This window comes from Centruroides vittatus, unplaced genomic scaffold, assembly GCF_030686945.1.
Source record: "Centruroides vittatus isolate TY-2023 unplaced genomic scaffold, ASM3068694v2 contig_355, whole genome shotgun sequence".
Taxonomy (NCBI): domain Eukaryota; kingdom Metazoa; phylum Arthropoda; class Arachnida; order Scorpiones; family Buthidae; genus Centruroides; species Centruroides vittatus.
Genome location: NW_027122178.1, coordinates 160,137 through 178,629, shown reverse-complemented (window position 1 = coordinate 178,629; position 18,493 = coordinate 160,137). Strand labels below are relative to the sequence as shown.

The window sequence follows — 18,493 nt, the reverse complement described above, 5'->3', positions numbered from 1 at the left end:
ATATTTACAGCATCTTTTCTAAAAATATCTTTCTTCATCTTCCTTTCATCCCTTTGCTCTTTCGCATCTCTACCTAAAGAAAACCTTTCTAAACAAAGATTTTTTAAGATAGAGATTTGTAATTTGTACATGGAGATTAAAGATCATTAACATTATAACTGAATGAAGCGTAATTGTAATTGAAGCATATCAAACTTTAATTTAATTACATTTCTTTAAGTAGCTTTAACATTAATTTAATCATTTTTAAATATAAAAATTTAATATTTTACCTGTTTAAATCCTTGATACATAATTCGAATTTCGCTTTTAGTGAAATTAGTACTTTTACATAATGCATCCAGTCTTTCTGGTTTATGTCTTGCTGTGAAATTGCTTAATAAGAAGTCAAAGTCGTTTTCGGCTATGAAAATAATTACAGAAAAATAAATAAATTAATTAATTAATTCCAAAAATAGACACAAATTAATGCCAAAGTAATTAACCCATTAATTACAATTAAACATTGACAATTATAAACACTTAATTAGAAGATAATGAAAACGCCATTATGTAGAAATTACCATATAATTATATTAATATTAGTTATAATATAAATTTTATATAGTATTTTATTATTTTACATAATAATAAAAAATAAATTTATTAAATTAATTTATTTAATAAGAATTACTTATTTTTGTAATAAAAGTTCATAAAAATTGTAAAATCATATTAGTAATTAAGTTTATTCCGAAAATCCATTAAATATTCTTTTTAAAACTACATTAAAAATTAAGAAAAAATAACTTTAAATAGAAATTTGGATGAATTTTATTGATTTATTTACACGAAACAGAGAAAACTTTAATTATCATTTCAAACATACTCCTTAGTTACATGGCAGATGAGGAAGATAAAGCTTCCTTATCTTTCATGTAACTTTGAAGTACAAATGAGGAAGATGAATCTTCCAAAACGTCTTCATCTTCTATGTAACTGAATAGAGAAGATGGGGAATTTTTATCCTCCTCACCTCCCATGTTTAAAGTTATAATTATTAACTATTGGATTTATAATTTTTCGTTGAATAGAAAGTGAGGAGAATGCAACATCATCATCCACGTTTCAAGTAGCAATTATCATCTATTGAATCTGCATTTAAATATATTCTGTAAATACACTAACTAAAATAAAGCATAAACATTAATTAAAGATTCATTTCTTTTTATTATATTACTGAATTACAAATTAAAGTAATCATTCTTTCCATTTAAATGATCTTTACTTAAAAAGATGATTATTTAATCATCTTTTTAAATTAAACAAATATTTTTAAATAACGATAAATATGTAATTAAAGTAATTTAAAAAGACTTTTTTTGATGATACTCTTTAATAGTTTGATAATTATATTCAAAGTTTCTTAATTTATATGTTCAAATATTTAAAAATATTATTTTAATGTTAATTAATTAATTTACAATTTAATTTTAATTTTAATCATAGTTTTATTTTGATTTTTTAAGAAAATTTTTGTGATATTTTACGTGTGATTTTTTTACAATTTTTAAAGCCTAAAAATTACAAAATAGTATCTAAAAAATGTTTTCTAAACTTTATGTTAAGATAATAATTATAATCAATATTCAAAGAGGCAATTCATTTCCTTAATTAACGAATATAAACAGAGTGCATTCATCCACTTCTATTGATATCTGATCTTTATGACCCTCTTCCTCCATTACAAAGATTGTAACTCTACTGTTTTACTTCAAATTAAACACAATTTAATTAACAGGATTATCAGCAAATGGTTTAAAATATCAAAATTTCAATAAATTTAATTTGTAATTAAAAATCAACACCGACAAAGTCCAAAAAAGAATAAGAAATAAAATAAAAATGACTTTATTTTAATTTAAATATTGTAGAAATTAAATTAAAAATATTCTAAATAATAGTATTGTTTTGTTTTTAAATTTTTCTAATTGTTTTGAAGCTAAAAATATCTGTAATTGAGAATAGTCAGCTTGTAAAAATTAAACGAGAACGTAAGTTAAGTGAGTAATCGATAAGTTTTATTATCAAAATGTGGGTTTGTAGTCAAATTTTATGTACTTGTACAACGAATATCTAACAATTCAGTGTACAAACAAAGCCAGTTTGAACGAATAAATGGATAAATAACTTACTTTCACGCTATGGCAATGGCGCAAAAATTTCCTAACGTTTTCTGAAAGCAATAAAATGGTATTTTCGTGTAACATCTGTTTTTTTTTTTCCTTTTTCGTATCTATACATCTCCGGGGATATAAAAGCGCATTTGGGTGTCAAACATGACTCCTTTTTTAACATAAATTTGCTTTAAGTAGAGTCTAGGACGTGCTGCAAGTAGTATACAGGGTGATCCAATAGTCATTTAACCACCGTGAAGACTAAATTATTAACTTAATGTTTTAATCATATGTTTTTAAAATAAAAGAACACATTGTTCCGAACTCATATTCACGAGTGTAGCTGAAACACGCAAGAACAAAATGCGGATTAACTGATTGTTGGGCCACCCTTCAGATATTTTTATCAAAAGAGAATTTTTATTCTTGGAATTATATAACTCAAGAGATTCATTTTTTACCCCCTCTAAAGTTATGCCTATAATAAAATTTAGTATAAAGATATTCAGTGTTACTTGAAACTGGTATCAAGAGAATATAGATTTGAATATGTGATGGCAACTATAAAGTTTATTAGATTTATAACCATATTTTAACATTTTATAGCTTCATTTATGAAATTATATGCAAAATTATAATTGAGTTTTTATAGAATATAACTTTATAAACTTTTTAATAATTTAAACACAGCAAATTTTATATTACTGTTTATATTCTCTGTTCCTTCATAATTAAATGTGGATAAGAAAATCATAAATTTATTAACATTTATGTCATTTAAACCTTAAATAATTAAATGCGAAATTGCATTTTCATTAATTATGATTAAAAGAGATTAATTAACATTAAAACGTTTACTTTAATTACTTATTATTTTCATAAACGTACTTTTATGTAAGTAGAATCATAAAGTATAATAATAAATCTTAATTAATATACAAATTAATTATGTTATTGCAATTTTCATTCCTCCGCATAATGTCGGATATTCTGTGGAGGAGTGAAGATATTCCAGACAAACCTTATCTTCATAGAATATAATATAAAGCATTTTTTTAAATTTTATTTTATTTTTTAGTCGCTAAAACCATATTTAAAATGAAAACGTAGAAAGGAATCATCGTTTATGACATCTTATTCCTTTACAAAGCATTTACTCTTCATTGGATCCACTTTTGAATGTAGGTTACATTATTATTCTGAAAGCTTATGCAGTAACAATGGATGTTAGCATTTAAATAGCATATAATATACATCATATTCACCACTATAAATTTCGTATATTTTGATGTTCCTGCTGAATAGATACTTCCAGAATCGACCATTTCATAGAAATGATGACGGGAAATTGGACTGTATAGAAAAAATAACTGTAAAAATCACTACTAGATGAAGTTACACAACTCCAAATTGACAGAAAAGTTTTAAAAAAGTCAGCATTTCTACTCTTCTTGTACAAATTATAGTTAAGAGGAAGATTCTCTTCTTATACGCCTATACAATTTTTCTCATCCTGAGAGTGCAGCACACTTATGGAATATCATGTTGTAAGTTATTATATAGTGTAGAATGTCATGAGAAATCTTGCTAATGCGTTATATTTTCTCATTTTAGACTCACCAAACAGCGAGTATAATGTTATTAATAAAGCCTAAAGGCAAAGATTTAGAAATTCAGATGGCATAATAATATGGTCACGATGTATTAAAACGATCAGTTAATTATTGTTATCTGTGAAACCGCGAAATAATTGTTTGACTATACATAGAGAAACATCATTCTGCACGACTGCTATTATATTGATGCATTGATATTGCTTAAGAGCTGACACGACAAGAAGTATTCAAAGTGCTCTCCATCAACTTTTCAGGAGGTTGATAATAAAAGATAAAACCAATAATGTTATGGATTTTTATTAAAATTAATGTTCTTCTATATCAAATATTGATTTATCAAGTTTAACCATTAAGCAATACATGAAATATTCTCAAGTAAGTGGTATTGCCCTATAAAAAGTATCGACCAAATCACACTTCTTTATTGTTTCCATTCAGTTTCATTTTGTCCATGAAAGATTTTCCATCTCTCTTCATGTGAATACAACAATACCTGCAACTGACATTCACTATCAACATCCAAGTAATTAAATCAATAAAATAGTACGAGAACATTTAACAATGGTAATTCTATGTTATAAATAAAACTGAAGATAATTTTATTGAAAATTATTTATTTATTCGATTCGATTTAGGCTACTAAAATATAATTACAAAATAGAAATTTTAACAATAAAAATAAAGTATATCTTAACAGATCTCCAGAGAGAAATTGCAGGAAAAAAAAAAAAAGTAAGTTTAACTTCCCACTCATGTTTTATGTATTTTCTAAGCTGGTTTACTAAATTTACTTATCATCAATATTGGAATTTTAAAATTATTTTTTATATTTTTTATTATCATTTCTTTGAAAAACTTGGTAAAGCAATTTAATCTTCTATTGGAAAAACTTGATTTCTTACGATTTTCCCCTCTCGTTTTCTTTAAAAATATTGCATTTTGTTGAGATATTCTTATGAAAATCCTTACATTTTTTCTTTTATACAAGAATTTAATTCGAATTTTTAAGAATTTTATATTATTTTCAACATTTATTTTATCAGTAAAGAGCGCGTGTTATATAAATTATATTTAAAATTCCAGAATATTTAACGTTTCTTAGTATAAAACTTGATGTAAATAGCTGTATAATTCTCCCACTTAAGAAAGAAAAACCATGCAATTTCCTGTATTTTTTGAAAATTAAATAAAATGGAACGATAATAAAAATGTACAGTTCATAAATTTAAATGAAGTTAGAGAAAATAGGCACTTATAATATATTGCAAATACTTTAATTTAATAAAAGAAAGGTGGAAATAAGAATTTCAGATAACTCCACTGTTTAATAAAAGATAAACAGGAATTCTGTCAAAGTGAATAATGGTATCTCCAATAGCAAACATAATTCTATTTGGCTTTAAATCACTTAGAAAATTCTAGATTAATTCTGGTTAAGGTGCATCGATAATGGTTGAAGAATGATGTTGGTGATAACCAGTCGATACTGAAAATGATAAACAACTGATATTGATGATGAACAATTTATGCTAATGATGAGTAAATGACACTAATAAAAAGCAAGCGATGTTGAACAGTGATGATGATCTTGCAAAACTGATGCTTATGATTAACAATTGATGATAATGAAAAATAAATAACACCAATGAGGAGTAATTTATGCTAACGACGAGCAACTGATACCGATGGTGAGCAATTAAGATTGATGATGAATAATTTATTTTAACGATGGACAAATGACTCTAAGAGTAAGTGATGTCGATGATAAATAACTGACACTTATGATGAACACTTCTGATAATTAGCAATTGATGCTGATAGTGATTAAATAAAAATAATAGCGATTATAATGAATTTTATCATTGGCATCAATTGAAGAATATAAATCAAAATTAACAATATTCAGAACATAATTATGTAGTAAAATAAATCAATTTAGCAAAATACGTTAAATTATAACACACAGATTTGAAAATTACAATTAATTTATGTAATAAAAGTTAAAAATACAGTTTAAAAGTATAATTTTAGAGAAAAATATAATTTTCAGTAGTAAATAAAACTACGAAATTATAATTAAGCCTTTAATAAAGCGATCTAAAAATCATCATTTAAATTCCTTAAAGGAAATTATTTAAAAAAAAAATTAATTAACCAAAAAAAAAACACTCAAATCATCATTAAATAATTAATTATAATCGAGAAACAGATTAATTTCTCGAAAAGTAATAAACATTATTGCCATTTAATTAAGAGCAATTTACATTAAATAACTTAAAACAAATGAAATTTTGCACGTGAAAATTTAATTAAAAGACCATAAACTACACATTAAAAAAATCAATTTAAAAACATGAGAAATGAACAATTAAAGAAACAAATTAATTCCAAAAAATACAGTATTTTTCCATTTTTAAATTTTGAATTTCCATTTACGTTTAATTAAGCTTAAAAAAATTCATTTAGAAAATAAGAAAATGCATTTTTAATAGTCTCAATCTTTGGAGAAAATGTTAAAATCTGTTTATAGTAGATTAAATACACCTGTTTGTAGTAGAATTGCACATTAAATTGAAGAGATACCAGTTGATCGGATGTGGCACGGAACATCTAGTCTTACTAATCTGATTAACTTCATCTTCCTCCTCCTCCTCCAGTCCTTCTTCATCTTGTTTTTCGTTGATTTTTTTTTATAGCAATAATGAATGTCCAACTTCGGAAAAATTCTAGTTTTATTGATTACTTTCAGTACTTAGTATTGACTAGCACTCCATTTTCCACGCAGTTAATCGTACCAGTTAATTCCCTAGACTTATAATTTGAGTGAAACTAATTTACTCCTTTTAGAAAAGAATCTTTCATGCTAAATAATTCTGACTTTTATAAAACTTTTATTTCTTTTTATTTTCCTCGAAACTTTATTCTTCCTTTTCTTAAATTTAATTCTCAAGTTAAATGCCTTAAATTAATTAGACCTATATAGGGAAGGCAATACTTAATTTAAAAAAAAAAGTAATATCATTATGAAGTAGACTGATGTGAAACGATGTAAAAATCATTACTTTTTCAAAATAGAAATTAATTAGAATGAATAGAAAAGGATTTTAATTGTCGTTTACGAATCTTTTAAGATTTATTGTAATGGTTTGAATTCGTTTATAATATGAAATTTCAATTATTCATGTTCATGTTAATGTTATTTCATGTTCATGTTATTTCATGTTAATTTGGCTTTTTAATTGTGTTTTTAATATTATTAAAAGTTGTTTTGATTTATGTTTTTTAATGTGAAAAATAATTCTAATTGTGTTTTTTTAATGCTAAAAGTAGATTTTAATATGTTATTTTAATGGTTAAAGTATTAACAGATAGACATATATTGTTATATAGAAAAATGTAAATGATGAGAGAAGTTATTGTTCCTAATTGTTTAAAATCGATGTGACATGTTGAATAATTAATTAAATTCATTTATTTTAATTGTTATTAAGAGAAGAGATGTATTTAGACGTAATAAAAGGTTAAAGGTTTAACAATTGTATTTAAAACAATTGCTGTCATAGAAACTAGTTAAAACTTTTCTAAAAGGAATAAAAATAAAATTTGTAATTTAAATATATTAATTATTGTAATTGTGAAAAAATAAAATTAAATAAATAGCAATTTTGTTTTTGCTTTCTTAATATAACTTTATTGTCTTTCTTAAGAAGAAAAATTCAGTCAAAATATTATTACGAGAAATTATTATGGTAAATTATTAAACAATAATATAATAGAGTTGAACCTCTAACAAAGGCCACTTTTAAACAGCGGCCATGTTTTTAGGGATTTTGTTTAAAACAAAAATACATATACAAATAAGCTCCGAACAACGACCATTTAATATTTCCGTGAGTGGCCGTTGTTCAGGGTTTGACTGTACTACATTAAATAATGCAAATAATAATAATAATTTAAATGTTAACACTTTTGATGAAGATAAATATAAAAGAAGTTCATAAACATTAATTTTTTGCAGAAAAATTCGAGTAAAATGCCTTTTTCTTCCATCTAAAAACTAAGTAGCATTAAATATATGCTAGTATTATGGTATTAGTGCTTCCTACAATGTTAGTACTTCCTGTGGTTCCTGCTTAAAATGTTAATGCTACTTATGATACTAGTACTTTCTATAATGCTAGTGCTGTTTGCAATGTTAATGCTGCTTATGTTTGTGATTTCCAGTGTATTTTCCAGGTTCAAAGAAAGACAAAAGGTGGTCTACCCCTTTTGTCTTTGAACCTGAGAAATGAAACAAACGAAACTACCTCTCTACCCCGGGCTACATACAAAGCTTTCTACGGCCCTAGCACTTCCCAAAATGTTAATGATAGTAGTTCTGCCTATGACATTAGTTGTTAGTGACTTTTATGTTAGTCTAGAGTTGCTTATGATATTAGTGCTGCCCTTAATCATATAATAATTTAATTTAGACATTTACTTCATATGTTAGTACTATTTAAATTCCTTAAAATTTAAAACAAAAATATTATTTTAATTGAATTTCCAATTAATTTTATAAGTATATAATCGAATATATTTACAAAGTTTTATAGATAATTAAAGTAATAAACAGCGTAAATTACTTAATTTTACAACTTTAACCATCTTCCACTTCAGTAATATTAAAGAATAAGAACGAAAGATGATAAACGAGCCGCATTTTATTCACATTCTTAGAATAATTTTCGCAAGGGAGTAGATCTATTTAATGAATACTTCCATATATAAATCAATAAAATAAAATATTTTAGGTATAAAAATGAATATTTTTTTATTTAAAAAATATATTAGAAACATCAATATTCTTTTCAAAAAATAATAAACTCGTGTTTCCTTTTAGTAAGTTATAAAAATATGTTCATAGTTAGACAAATTTAGATGACATCCACTTTGAAATCGTATTCTAAGAAAACCATTCAAGTTGGAAGGATGAAAATATTGGATGATGTAGAAAAAATGTTAAAGAATATAACAAAAAAATCCATTTTATAAAATCGATTTTTTATTTCTTTATAGAAAAATATCAGAATTTTTCATATTTAAGATTTTATACAAACATATAAAGTCAAGCAAACTCGAAACTGGATTCATCAGGATTTATGATCTTGTAAGGTTCAAATATCTCTCAAGAACAGATTCAATTGACTTATTCTTAATGATTCTTGATAAAAATAATAATATAAACGTTCTAGTTGATTCATCAATTAGATTCTAGATACATAGATTTATCAATCTTAATGTATGGGTAGTGACAAGTTGAAGTTTTATTTATATGTGGTAGGTTGCTATTTTTATTTATGTTAGGAAAGTAAGTGTGATATATTGGAACAAGAACGTTTAAGACACCTTAGGGATGTTAAAAGTAAGGAACACTTCAAGAATAAGTGAAAAGTCATACATCAACATAAGCAAAAGAAAAAAGGATTGTTACAACTAAGACTACAACATTTATGATACCATTATCAATTATTGGATTCTGTGTTTTTTATCCAATATTTATGACATTTTTTCAATAAAATACAAAATTGATAAGTTATTTTTTTAATGAAAAGTAACTGAAAAGTTTGCGTAATATTCACCAATTTGATACGTGTCCAGATAATGCATTTTTTCTGATTTTTCCCAAAAATGTCAGTTGAGATTTTTAGAAAAAAATTCATTTATTAAATTAAAATTAAGAAAAATAACAGTTAAATGTATATTATCGCGACATTGTTATCGTGCCGGCTGCAATTTTTATAATCATATTTTATTTCATTTTATTTAAAATATATGCTGTCGATTTTAGTAGTATCTTACCCCTGTACATCATACTTTTCCCGATAACAATAGAGTCATGCCGGTCAGTTTTATTAGAAAAATTTAATTTATTGAATTACAATGAACAAAAAATAAGGAAAAATTAGTTCACGTTCATTATTTGTCTTCTTAATTTTTTATTTTTGTAAATTATTTTTGATATTTTGTATAAATACAATTGCATTTTTATGCCATTTCTTTTCTTTTCCAAAAATTAAATTGAGAATTTAGTAACATAAAATTAGGGTAAAATTTATTATTTATTTATTTTTAAATAATAAATTTATTTATAAAACAGATTCTAAAAGTGGACAGCATAAATTCTAACTTATAAAGTGCAAATAAGTTAAAAAAAAACTTAAATAAAATTCCGATTTACATTTTTAAACAAAAATTCACATTAAAAATCTGTTTAACGCAAATTCATTTAAAAATATATAAAATTATAAAATAAATAAATACATTTTAATATTAATTACTTAAAAATTAATTCCTTTATTATTTTTTATTTTAATATTAGAAAACGATTTAATTCCGTTTAAAGGAATAAAAACAATTTATATTATTTATTTAAATATTATAATATATTTAAATGATAAATTTAATGCTTTAAATTAATAACTCAATTATAAATTACATCCCATATTTCATTAATTATTATTAAGTTACTTAATATAAATGCAAATTTCTAAATATTACTACTAATAATAATAATTTAAATAGTTTTAATTACTAAACTTTTAATATAATTTTTTAAAGATTTTTTTTATTTTTAAAAACTTATTTATTCATTTTATCGTTATTTTATAATTAATTAAATAATATAAAATTAAAATTAAGAACAAAAGTTATAGAATAATATAACAAATTATAAAGTTTTTGGAATTTTTTTTTAAATTTTTATCTTAAAAATGTATATCTTTTGTTAAAAATATCATATTTAAATATTCTATAACATATATCATATATTTATATTATAATAGTTATAAATCACTTCTTATATATATATATATATATATAACACATATTTAATTTTAAATAGGTTTTATAGATATAAGGAGTTAATTAAATTGAAAATTTGAATCTTAAGATACAACAGAATGATTAAACTCAATGATTTTTAAGTTTAATTCTTCGTAATAAGTGACGTTATAGTTACAATTAAGTATTATAAATTATTATGCCAATAGTGCTGAGGGTTATCATTGTAGACAGTTCTTTCTGACAGTTATTATGCTGATAATAACACAAAATACTGATAGTCCTGATTGTCTACTGTGCTGATAACAAATTAATATCAGTACTATGAACTACGCTGATAGTCTCATAATGCTGGTGGTTCGTATGCAGATTTGATAGTTGATAACGTTGATAGAATTTTTGCTGCTAATTCTGACTTTTCTTTAATAAAATGCCAATAAAATAACAGTAATAACATTTATATTATTAATAAATTACGTTTATATTGATAATATTTGTAACAATTGTGGTTAAAACGCCGTCGATATTGTTGCATTTTCTACGATAAAGTAAATAAATATATCTACTTATAGTCAATATTCATAACTAGATGCGAAGAAATCGATAGATTCTCATTAATATGATATATTGCCGCATTTATGTCTGATCCTGACATTTTTCTCGTTTGCAATAACAATGACAACTTATTGAATTCCTAGATTTGTGCCTTGAAATTCAATAAGTTGTCATTCTTATTGCAAATGAAAACTTAAGAGATTTTCAGTACAAATATTAAATGCAAAAAGTTAAAGATAAACATTTTATATTGTTTAGAAAATATATGTTATCGGAAATATAAAAATATGATTTAAGTATGTTTGCTTTCTATTTTGTTATACCGCAATATGTTTGAAATAGAAGAAACATGTCATCTAATGTTACAAATTTTAGAAATTTTTTTATTTTCTCATGTGGTTTTTACAAAAAAAATATGCTATATTATGTACAGTACAGTACAGTGCAAGCTGAAGATAGTATTTTTAGAATATGAAGATTATAATTTGAGAATTTTGCATTATATTTTGTCGTATTGCAATATATTTGTTAGACGAAGAACTGAGTAAAGAGATCAGGAGTCTTACAAATTTTGGATTACGTTATGAATTCCAGGAAGCTGAAGATATATTGTTTTGTTTTTTATTTTAAATAATAAAGAGTAATTTAAGTATTTTGCGATACATTTTGCACTATTGCAATATAAGTTGGTCCCTGATCCAAAATCGGTTCCTTTACTTATACGATTCAAGGAAAATTGTGTTATGTAGAGTAAAAAATATTACAAATCTTCAGATTATATTAGTTTTTTTAGAAAATATACAATATTATCTATCAAGCTTAGGATAGTTTTTAAAATATAAAAATATAATTTAAATATTTTGCAACGTTGCGATAAATTCGATAAAAAAGAAACTCTTTATCTGGTTTTTACTCTAGATAATTTTTTGTGGTAATTTTTACAAATTTTAAAATTATCAAATATATATTTTCCTTTTTAAAGCTGATATTTATTGTAAATTAAGATCTCAAGCCTGTATAGATTAGCGAAATTGAGATTTTGTGTTATTGGATTCGAGTGAACTACATATAGAATAATCAGTTGTTTGTACTGCGGATGAAATGTGGTATTTTGAAGCTTATCCAAATCTTGACATACGAGAAAATCCTGAAATTTAAGCCTTAAATTTATTAAAAAATCGCAATTTCACGTATCAAATTCATAAATATACAGTTATTTTTTTAAAATTACATTTCCAATCTAAAAAAAAAATCTGTAAAGTGCCAAGTCTTATACTTCCATTAAGTGTAAACAGTACACAGGCTATTATTTTTTAATTAAAAATAAATTAAATTTTTATTTCGTGATAAAATGTTGTAACACTTTAAGTAAACATTTACTTTATTTATTAAGAGAAAAACAACCGTAATTTATGGCTTTACAAATCTCATTTTTAATGGGGTTTACAGTAGCTTACTGATTGGAGTTTATACATAAAATTTTTAAAAATAAAAATTAAGAATTTTCTTTAAAAATATACAGATTAATCTATTATTTCGGTAAAATATTTATTTATATTTCATAAAATATAAGAATGTTTTATTAGTTTATTTACGAAAAATTTCAGTATAACGTGTTTAGTCTATATTATCTCTATGCATTGTATTTATAAATTTCGTTTCGAATAATTTATTTTTAGACAAATTCCTTTCGAATAAATACATTATTTGCCGTTTTATCAAATTGAAAAACTGTTTTTTTATACATAAAAATATATATATTTTCAGTTGTAAATTTTTATAAATTCTCGTAAAAAAATATAGCAAATTTAAAGATAATTCCCATCATAAAACAAATATTATGAGCTAAAATACCTTAAAAATGTCGTCAATAAGACATTTTCATTGTGGGATTTTTACGAAATTTTACTTTATCTTTTCATTTATTATTTCTTAATTTTTATTTAAATTTTCATTTAAATCATAATTTTTAAATAAAAATAAGCTTAAAAAAGTATAATAACTTTTATTTATGCTATTTTATTTTTGATAAACTGTACTTTTTCATTAAAACATTACAGTTTATAATATATATATATATATATAAAATATTTAAAAATAAAAATCTTTCATTCAAAACTGCTTATGATCTTGTTTTTAAGCTACTTTATTTTAAAAATTGACAATTTTAATAAAAATAACAAATACATAAAGATAAATACACAGTAATTTTAGTTAAAATGATATTTCTTGATTTTCTTTCATATTTTCTGTTGATTTTCTTTCACGTTTTATGTACTGTTTACTGCAATTTTTTAATAAAAATTTCATAATAAAATCTTCTTTCTTCTTAATTATTTACTATTAGTTTCATTAGAAAATCTACATAATATTTATTAATGATGATGATAATGATAATAAAAACTTTACAGTTTAATATATAATTTTCACAAATAAACATGTTTAATGTAATTATGTAAAGAATAATATATAATTTTTAAAATTATTTTTATACAAGAATCTTATCTGCATCATGATAAATCCATGTTTTAGTATACAAACACATCAGACCCCTATTAATAACATAAAAATTTTTGTTTAGATTTTTTGGAAAGTCTCCAAAATATGCTTTGTATATACAGTATTTTAAATTATTTATACGGTAAATTTTAATAAATTAAAAGAAAAATATTTATACGAACATATACAATTTCTAATGCATTTAATTGTATATGTACTTAGTCATTTAATGTTTTAACACAGAAACAATTCTATTTTATGACTTGTGTTCTACTTTCATGTATCCAGGGTTAGATTATTTTTACGAAGATCGTGTGACTGAAATAATTCTATTTAAAATCAATGTATTTAATGTTTATTAATTATTTATTTATCAGGTTAAACGAGTGAATTTTTTCGTTTTGTAATGCATAACGTATTCAATTTTAAAATTGAAAAATTATATACAGTTTAGGCTAAATACTGTAATTGTATACTCATTCATTTAAAGTACCTTTAAGGTATTTTAAAGTAACAAATATGATACTAGAATTTTAATTTTTTCTTATAAAATGTCATAAAAATATCGATTTAAAACCTCATTAAATGTCGCTATTTTTAAAATAAACAACAGTGAAACATTTATGTATTTTCCAAAAAAAAAAAAAAATAGTGCAGAAAATGATATTATGCAACAAGACTAGCAGCAAAGTATAGAAATGAAGTAAAAGGCAAAAAAAAAAGGTCGAGCAATCATCCACTAATTTCCAAATATAGCAACAGTTGTTCGTCAACAGTTACAAACAGAAAATTAAACTCGATTACCTTAAAATATATCCAAGAATTATTTTATAAGATACTAAAAATTTTCGGGCGGAAAAAAATAATAAATAAATACAATTAAAGAAAATGTAAAAAATTAAATAAGGGCATTTATAAATGATACATACTTTTTTTCTTGCCACCAAACATGCTGCAAAGTGATAAGCTCGCTGGATTGATATAGAAGAGTAGCACTTTCAACACCGGCAACAGCCAGCTTGGTGATGCTGTTACGATCGAATGGTACAGAGCTCACATAGCCTCGTCCTCAGGCCGAGAGAAATGATACTGACGAACACACTCACTGCTGCTGCAGATCTTACAGATTCGCGCAAGTTGCTCCACTTTGTAGCCATCCTTTGGACAATTTAAGAAACTGACAAATAGCGCTAGGAAATGTCTTCTCGAGTTAAGAAGTTGCGCCACTGACAACAGGTTTTTTTCTATCTTTCATTTATTGTCTTTTTTTTTTATTTATCGATGAAGTATTTTTCCTATCTTTACTTCCTCATCAATTTAAAGGGTGTACAAAAGTTATAATCATTACTTTCCTCCTCTCTTGAGTGGTATCTTACATACCTCCATAAGCTATAAATCAAGTGTAAATATAATAAATTTTTTTCTTTTTTAAAGAAAACTGTGTTTTTTTTTATTTAAAAATCTAACTTTATTAAAAAGTTAATAGATCTATATATAATTATTTAGAAATTGAAAACAATATTTCACATCATCCAGCATCTTTGTTTATCTGTTATTCATTGAGCCAATGACAAATTGAGTTGATATTTCAGGAATTTCATTAAAGATTTTTCACATTTTTACATAAATTTTATTTATAAAAATGACAAAATTAATTTTAATTATATATTTTTATAATTTAAAGTGACTCTTGATTGTCTTTTTTTAATATAAATTCTTAATGGTATATTTACTTTTTAAATGATTAATTGTAAAGTATACAGCATTTAAAAGCAGAGAAATCGTTCTAGAATTCGGGACAACCGACATTGATCCAGGAAACAAGTAACAACATTCATTAATAACAAATTTTATGGACTGTTCAAGATTTTTCTAAGAAAATTATTATTGTCAATATATCATAAAGAACAATTACTGATATTTTTAAATGTAAAGATAATTTTTATATTTTTTATTTTTAAAATTAAATAATCTTGTTTAATTAATAGACAAAAATATTCTAAAAAAATATTTATTTTAATTAAAATATTAAAAAGAGTAAATTAATGTATTAAATTCTATAAAAAAGTTGTATATTTAAAAAAGTTTCCTTGCTTTTTTTTAAATAAATAAAAAATAAACTAATTCATTATTTAAATTTGCATATTTATAAATATTAAAAAAAATATTTTTATCTTATTTTAAAATGATAAATGAGTTTTTAATTCTAATTTAATTTTAATTAAGTAATAGAGAAAGTAATGGAGTTTATGTATTTTAATTAATGATAAATTAACTATTATTAATATATGGAAAGTTTTATTTAAATTTAATAATAAAATTTTTAACATTATTAAAATAGTTTGTAAAATACCATCCTTTATTATAAATTATTATATTCTTCATTTGATGTTATTATTGCAGAATTTTATGAATTTTTTTAAAAATTAAATTATTAATTTTTTTGATAAAAATATTATTATATTTTAACGTAAAATAAAAGATAATTAAGTTATGTTTTTATTTACTCCACTTTTTAAAAAAAATTATTAAAAGAAATAGGTAAAAACGGTAACTTTTCAACCTCTGATTAATAAAATTTATAAGACAAGATATCACATATTCTCTCTGGGTTCGCGAGCTACAGGTTGAGAATTAAAAGTGTAAGTTGAACATTTAAAAAATTTTAAATAAATTAACGTAATAATAAAGAAATATATAATTCGCTCAAACGTTGATTGCCTTTCCCCTCTGCAAGAATTCTCATTAACAATTTGAAAATGTTTGCAAAGAAAACAAAACTGGGCTATTATCTAGATAAAGTTAATATTTAATAAAATAAATATTTAACAAAGTGGAGAAAAATAAACATTTTTATTAATTAATTATTAAACTCTTTTTAAATATTAAACCAAAGTATAGTTATTATATTCTACATTAATTTTAAGCATGAGGCTTCTAGAAAACCAGAGTTTTTGAATGTTTTTTCGTACAAAAATGTATTTTAATTACTTAATTTATTCAGCTGAAACCTCTAAAAAATCATATTTATAAAAAAATTTCTCTAAAATTACTTTATTAACTTTACGAACAAATATAAAATAACTTAAAATTTTTTGGAAGTAAAATATAAAACATATGATTTTTTTATAAATGTAAAAAATAAACAAAATATTCTGTTAGAAGTAAAGAAAATGACTTTATCATTATTTCTTTTAAATCGATTCTTTGATTATTATCATAAAATTGATTTCGGAAACAATATCAGTTATAATGTCAAACTGATCTAAGAAAAGTTGTCATAAATAATTTATTTTCTATCAAAAATAAATAAATTTTTAAAAAAATCTCCCAAACATCATATAAAAACTTTTATATTACTACATTATATAAAACTCTCTAAAAATACATTTTAATAAATTGAATGAGACGTTTAAAAACTATAATTTTACTAATAAAACTTTCAATAAAACCTTCTAAAATTCTTATATTTCGTTAAATAAAACTCCAAAACCTCAAATTTTATTAATAAAATTTCCAATAAAAAAAAACTCTCCATAATTTTTAATTTTATATAAAATAAAACTTTAAAAAACTTTCAAATTATACTAATGAAATCTTCAATAAACCCCATCCAAATCCTTTAATTTTATATTAAATAAATTCCCCCAAAACTTCAAATTCTGCTAATAGCGTCTTCAATAAAACCTTCAAAAATCTTAATTTTTTTCTAATAAAGATTTAATACTTTCAAAAAACCCGTTAATTTTATTAACAAACTTTCGAAAATCCTTTAATTTATTAAATTAAACGAAAAATTACCGATAAATCTTGTAGTTTTTCTACATTAACATCTAATTTGAATAAAATAACCCCCGATAAAAACTTTCAATTTTTAATAAAAGAAATACAATTAAATTGGTACTAATTTATTGCTTTTGCTTTAGTTAACGCCAACACAATTAAAACTTGTGTAGTAGAATAAGCACGAATTAAAATACACTTTCGAGTCTCACAAACTTGATTATTATAAAATAAGGATCGGTGAGAAGATTTAACATAATATTTTACATGATTAATGATCTTGATATATCATATTTATGCTTGACCTCAAGAAATGTTGTATAATATTGATCCATCTCCGGGGATTTTCTAACAAACTCCATTCTTGACACCACAAAATCTTCCAATAATTTTATTCTTATTGAATATATATTGATATTTAATTAAATATTCTTTTATTTTCCATGTGTCATTAACACTTCTTAATTAAATATTGAAACAAATTTTCAGTTTTAATGATTAAACTTTGTTCTTTTTCTTTGCTGTAAACTATTTTTAAAATTTTAATTACTTCAGTTTGTTATATGATAGTCTTTAGTTAATATTGTATTGTAAGTTAGCTAAACTATTACAGTAGAGAAACTCTCTCTCTCTAAACAATATACTACAGTACTGTAATAGTGTAACTTGCAGTATCAAACGGTTATGCGCGTGATGTTATAGTAACAAGTGTACTATAACATGCTAATGGATCTAGACTTGTTATAATGCTATTATTAATATATCTATGTATACTGTGCTTCTGCTATTACTATATTCACGTCTACTATACTAACACAATGTATATAGTACAGTCATACTGTAATAATATATACTGTCATTGCCCCCTGTGTACAGTACATCACGATACTGTAATAACATATATCATAATTAAGTCTATAATCCATATAATGCGTATAACATATATATTTATATGCATGCTAAAATGTAGCATAGCAGATATATATAAATATAATAATAGTATATCATTGTGTCCACACTTAGCTTTATATATTACATTCCTACTGTACTATAATATATTCT

The 18,493-nt window shown here is 23.0% G+C and overlaps 1 protein-coding gene across 1 annotated transcript in view; it reads right to left on the bottom strand.

Moving 5' to 3' along the window:
- The window catches only part of LOC136974746 (Kv channel-interacting protein 4-like), a 29,876-nt gene extending 15,014 nt beyond the window's left edge, over window positions 1–14,862 (bottom strand). The window contains exons 1-2 of the mRNA XM_067269691.1: window positions 14,578–14,862; window positions 273–403 (exon numbers count right to left, since the gene is read on the bottom strand). Of these exons, the coding sequence (XP_067125792.1) occupies window positions 273–403; window positions 14,578–14,599 (153 nt within the window). The 5' untranslated portion in view covers window positions 14,600–14,862. The remainder of the gene's footprint in view (window positions 1–272; window positions 404–14,577) is intronic.
- Window positions 14,863–18,493: the final 3,631 nt, after the last annotated feature.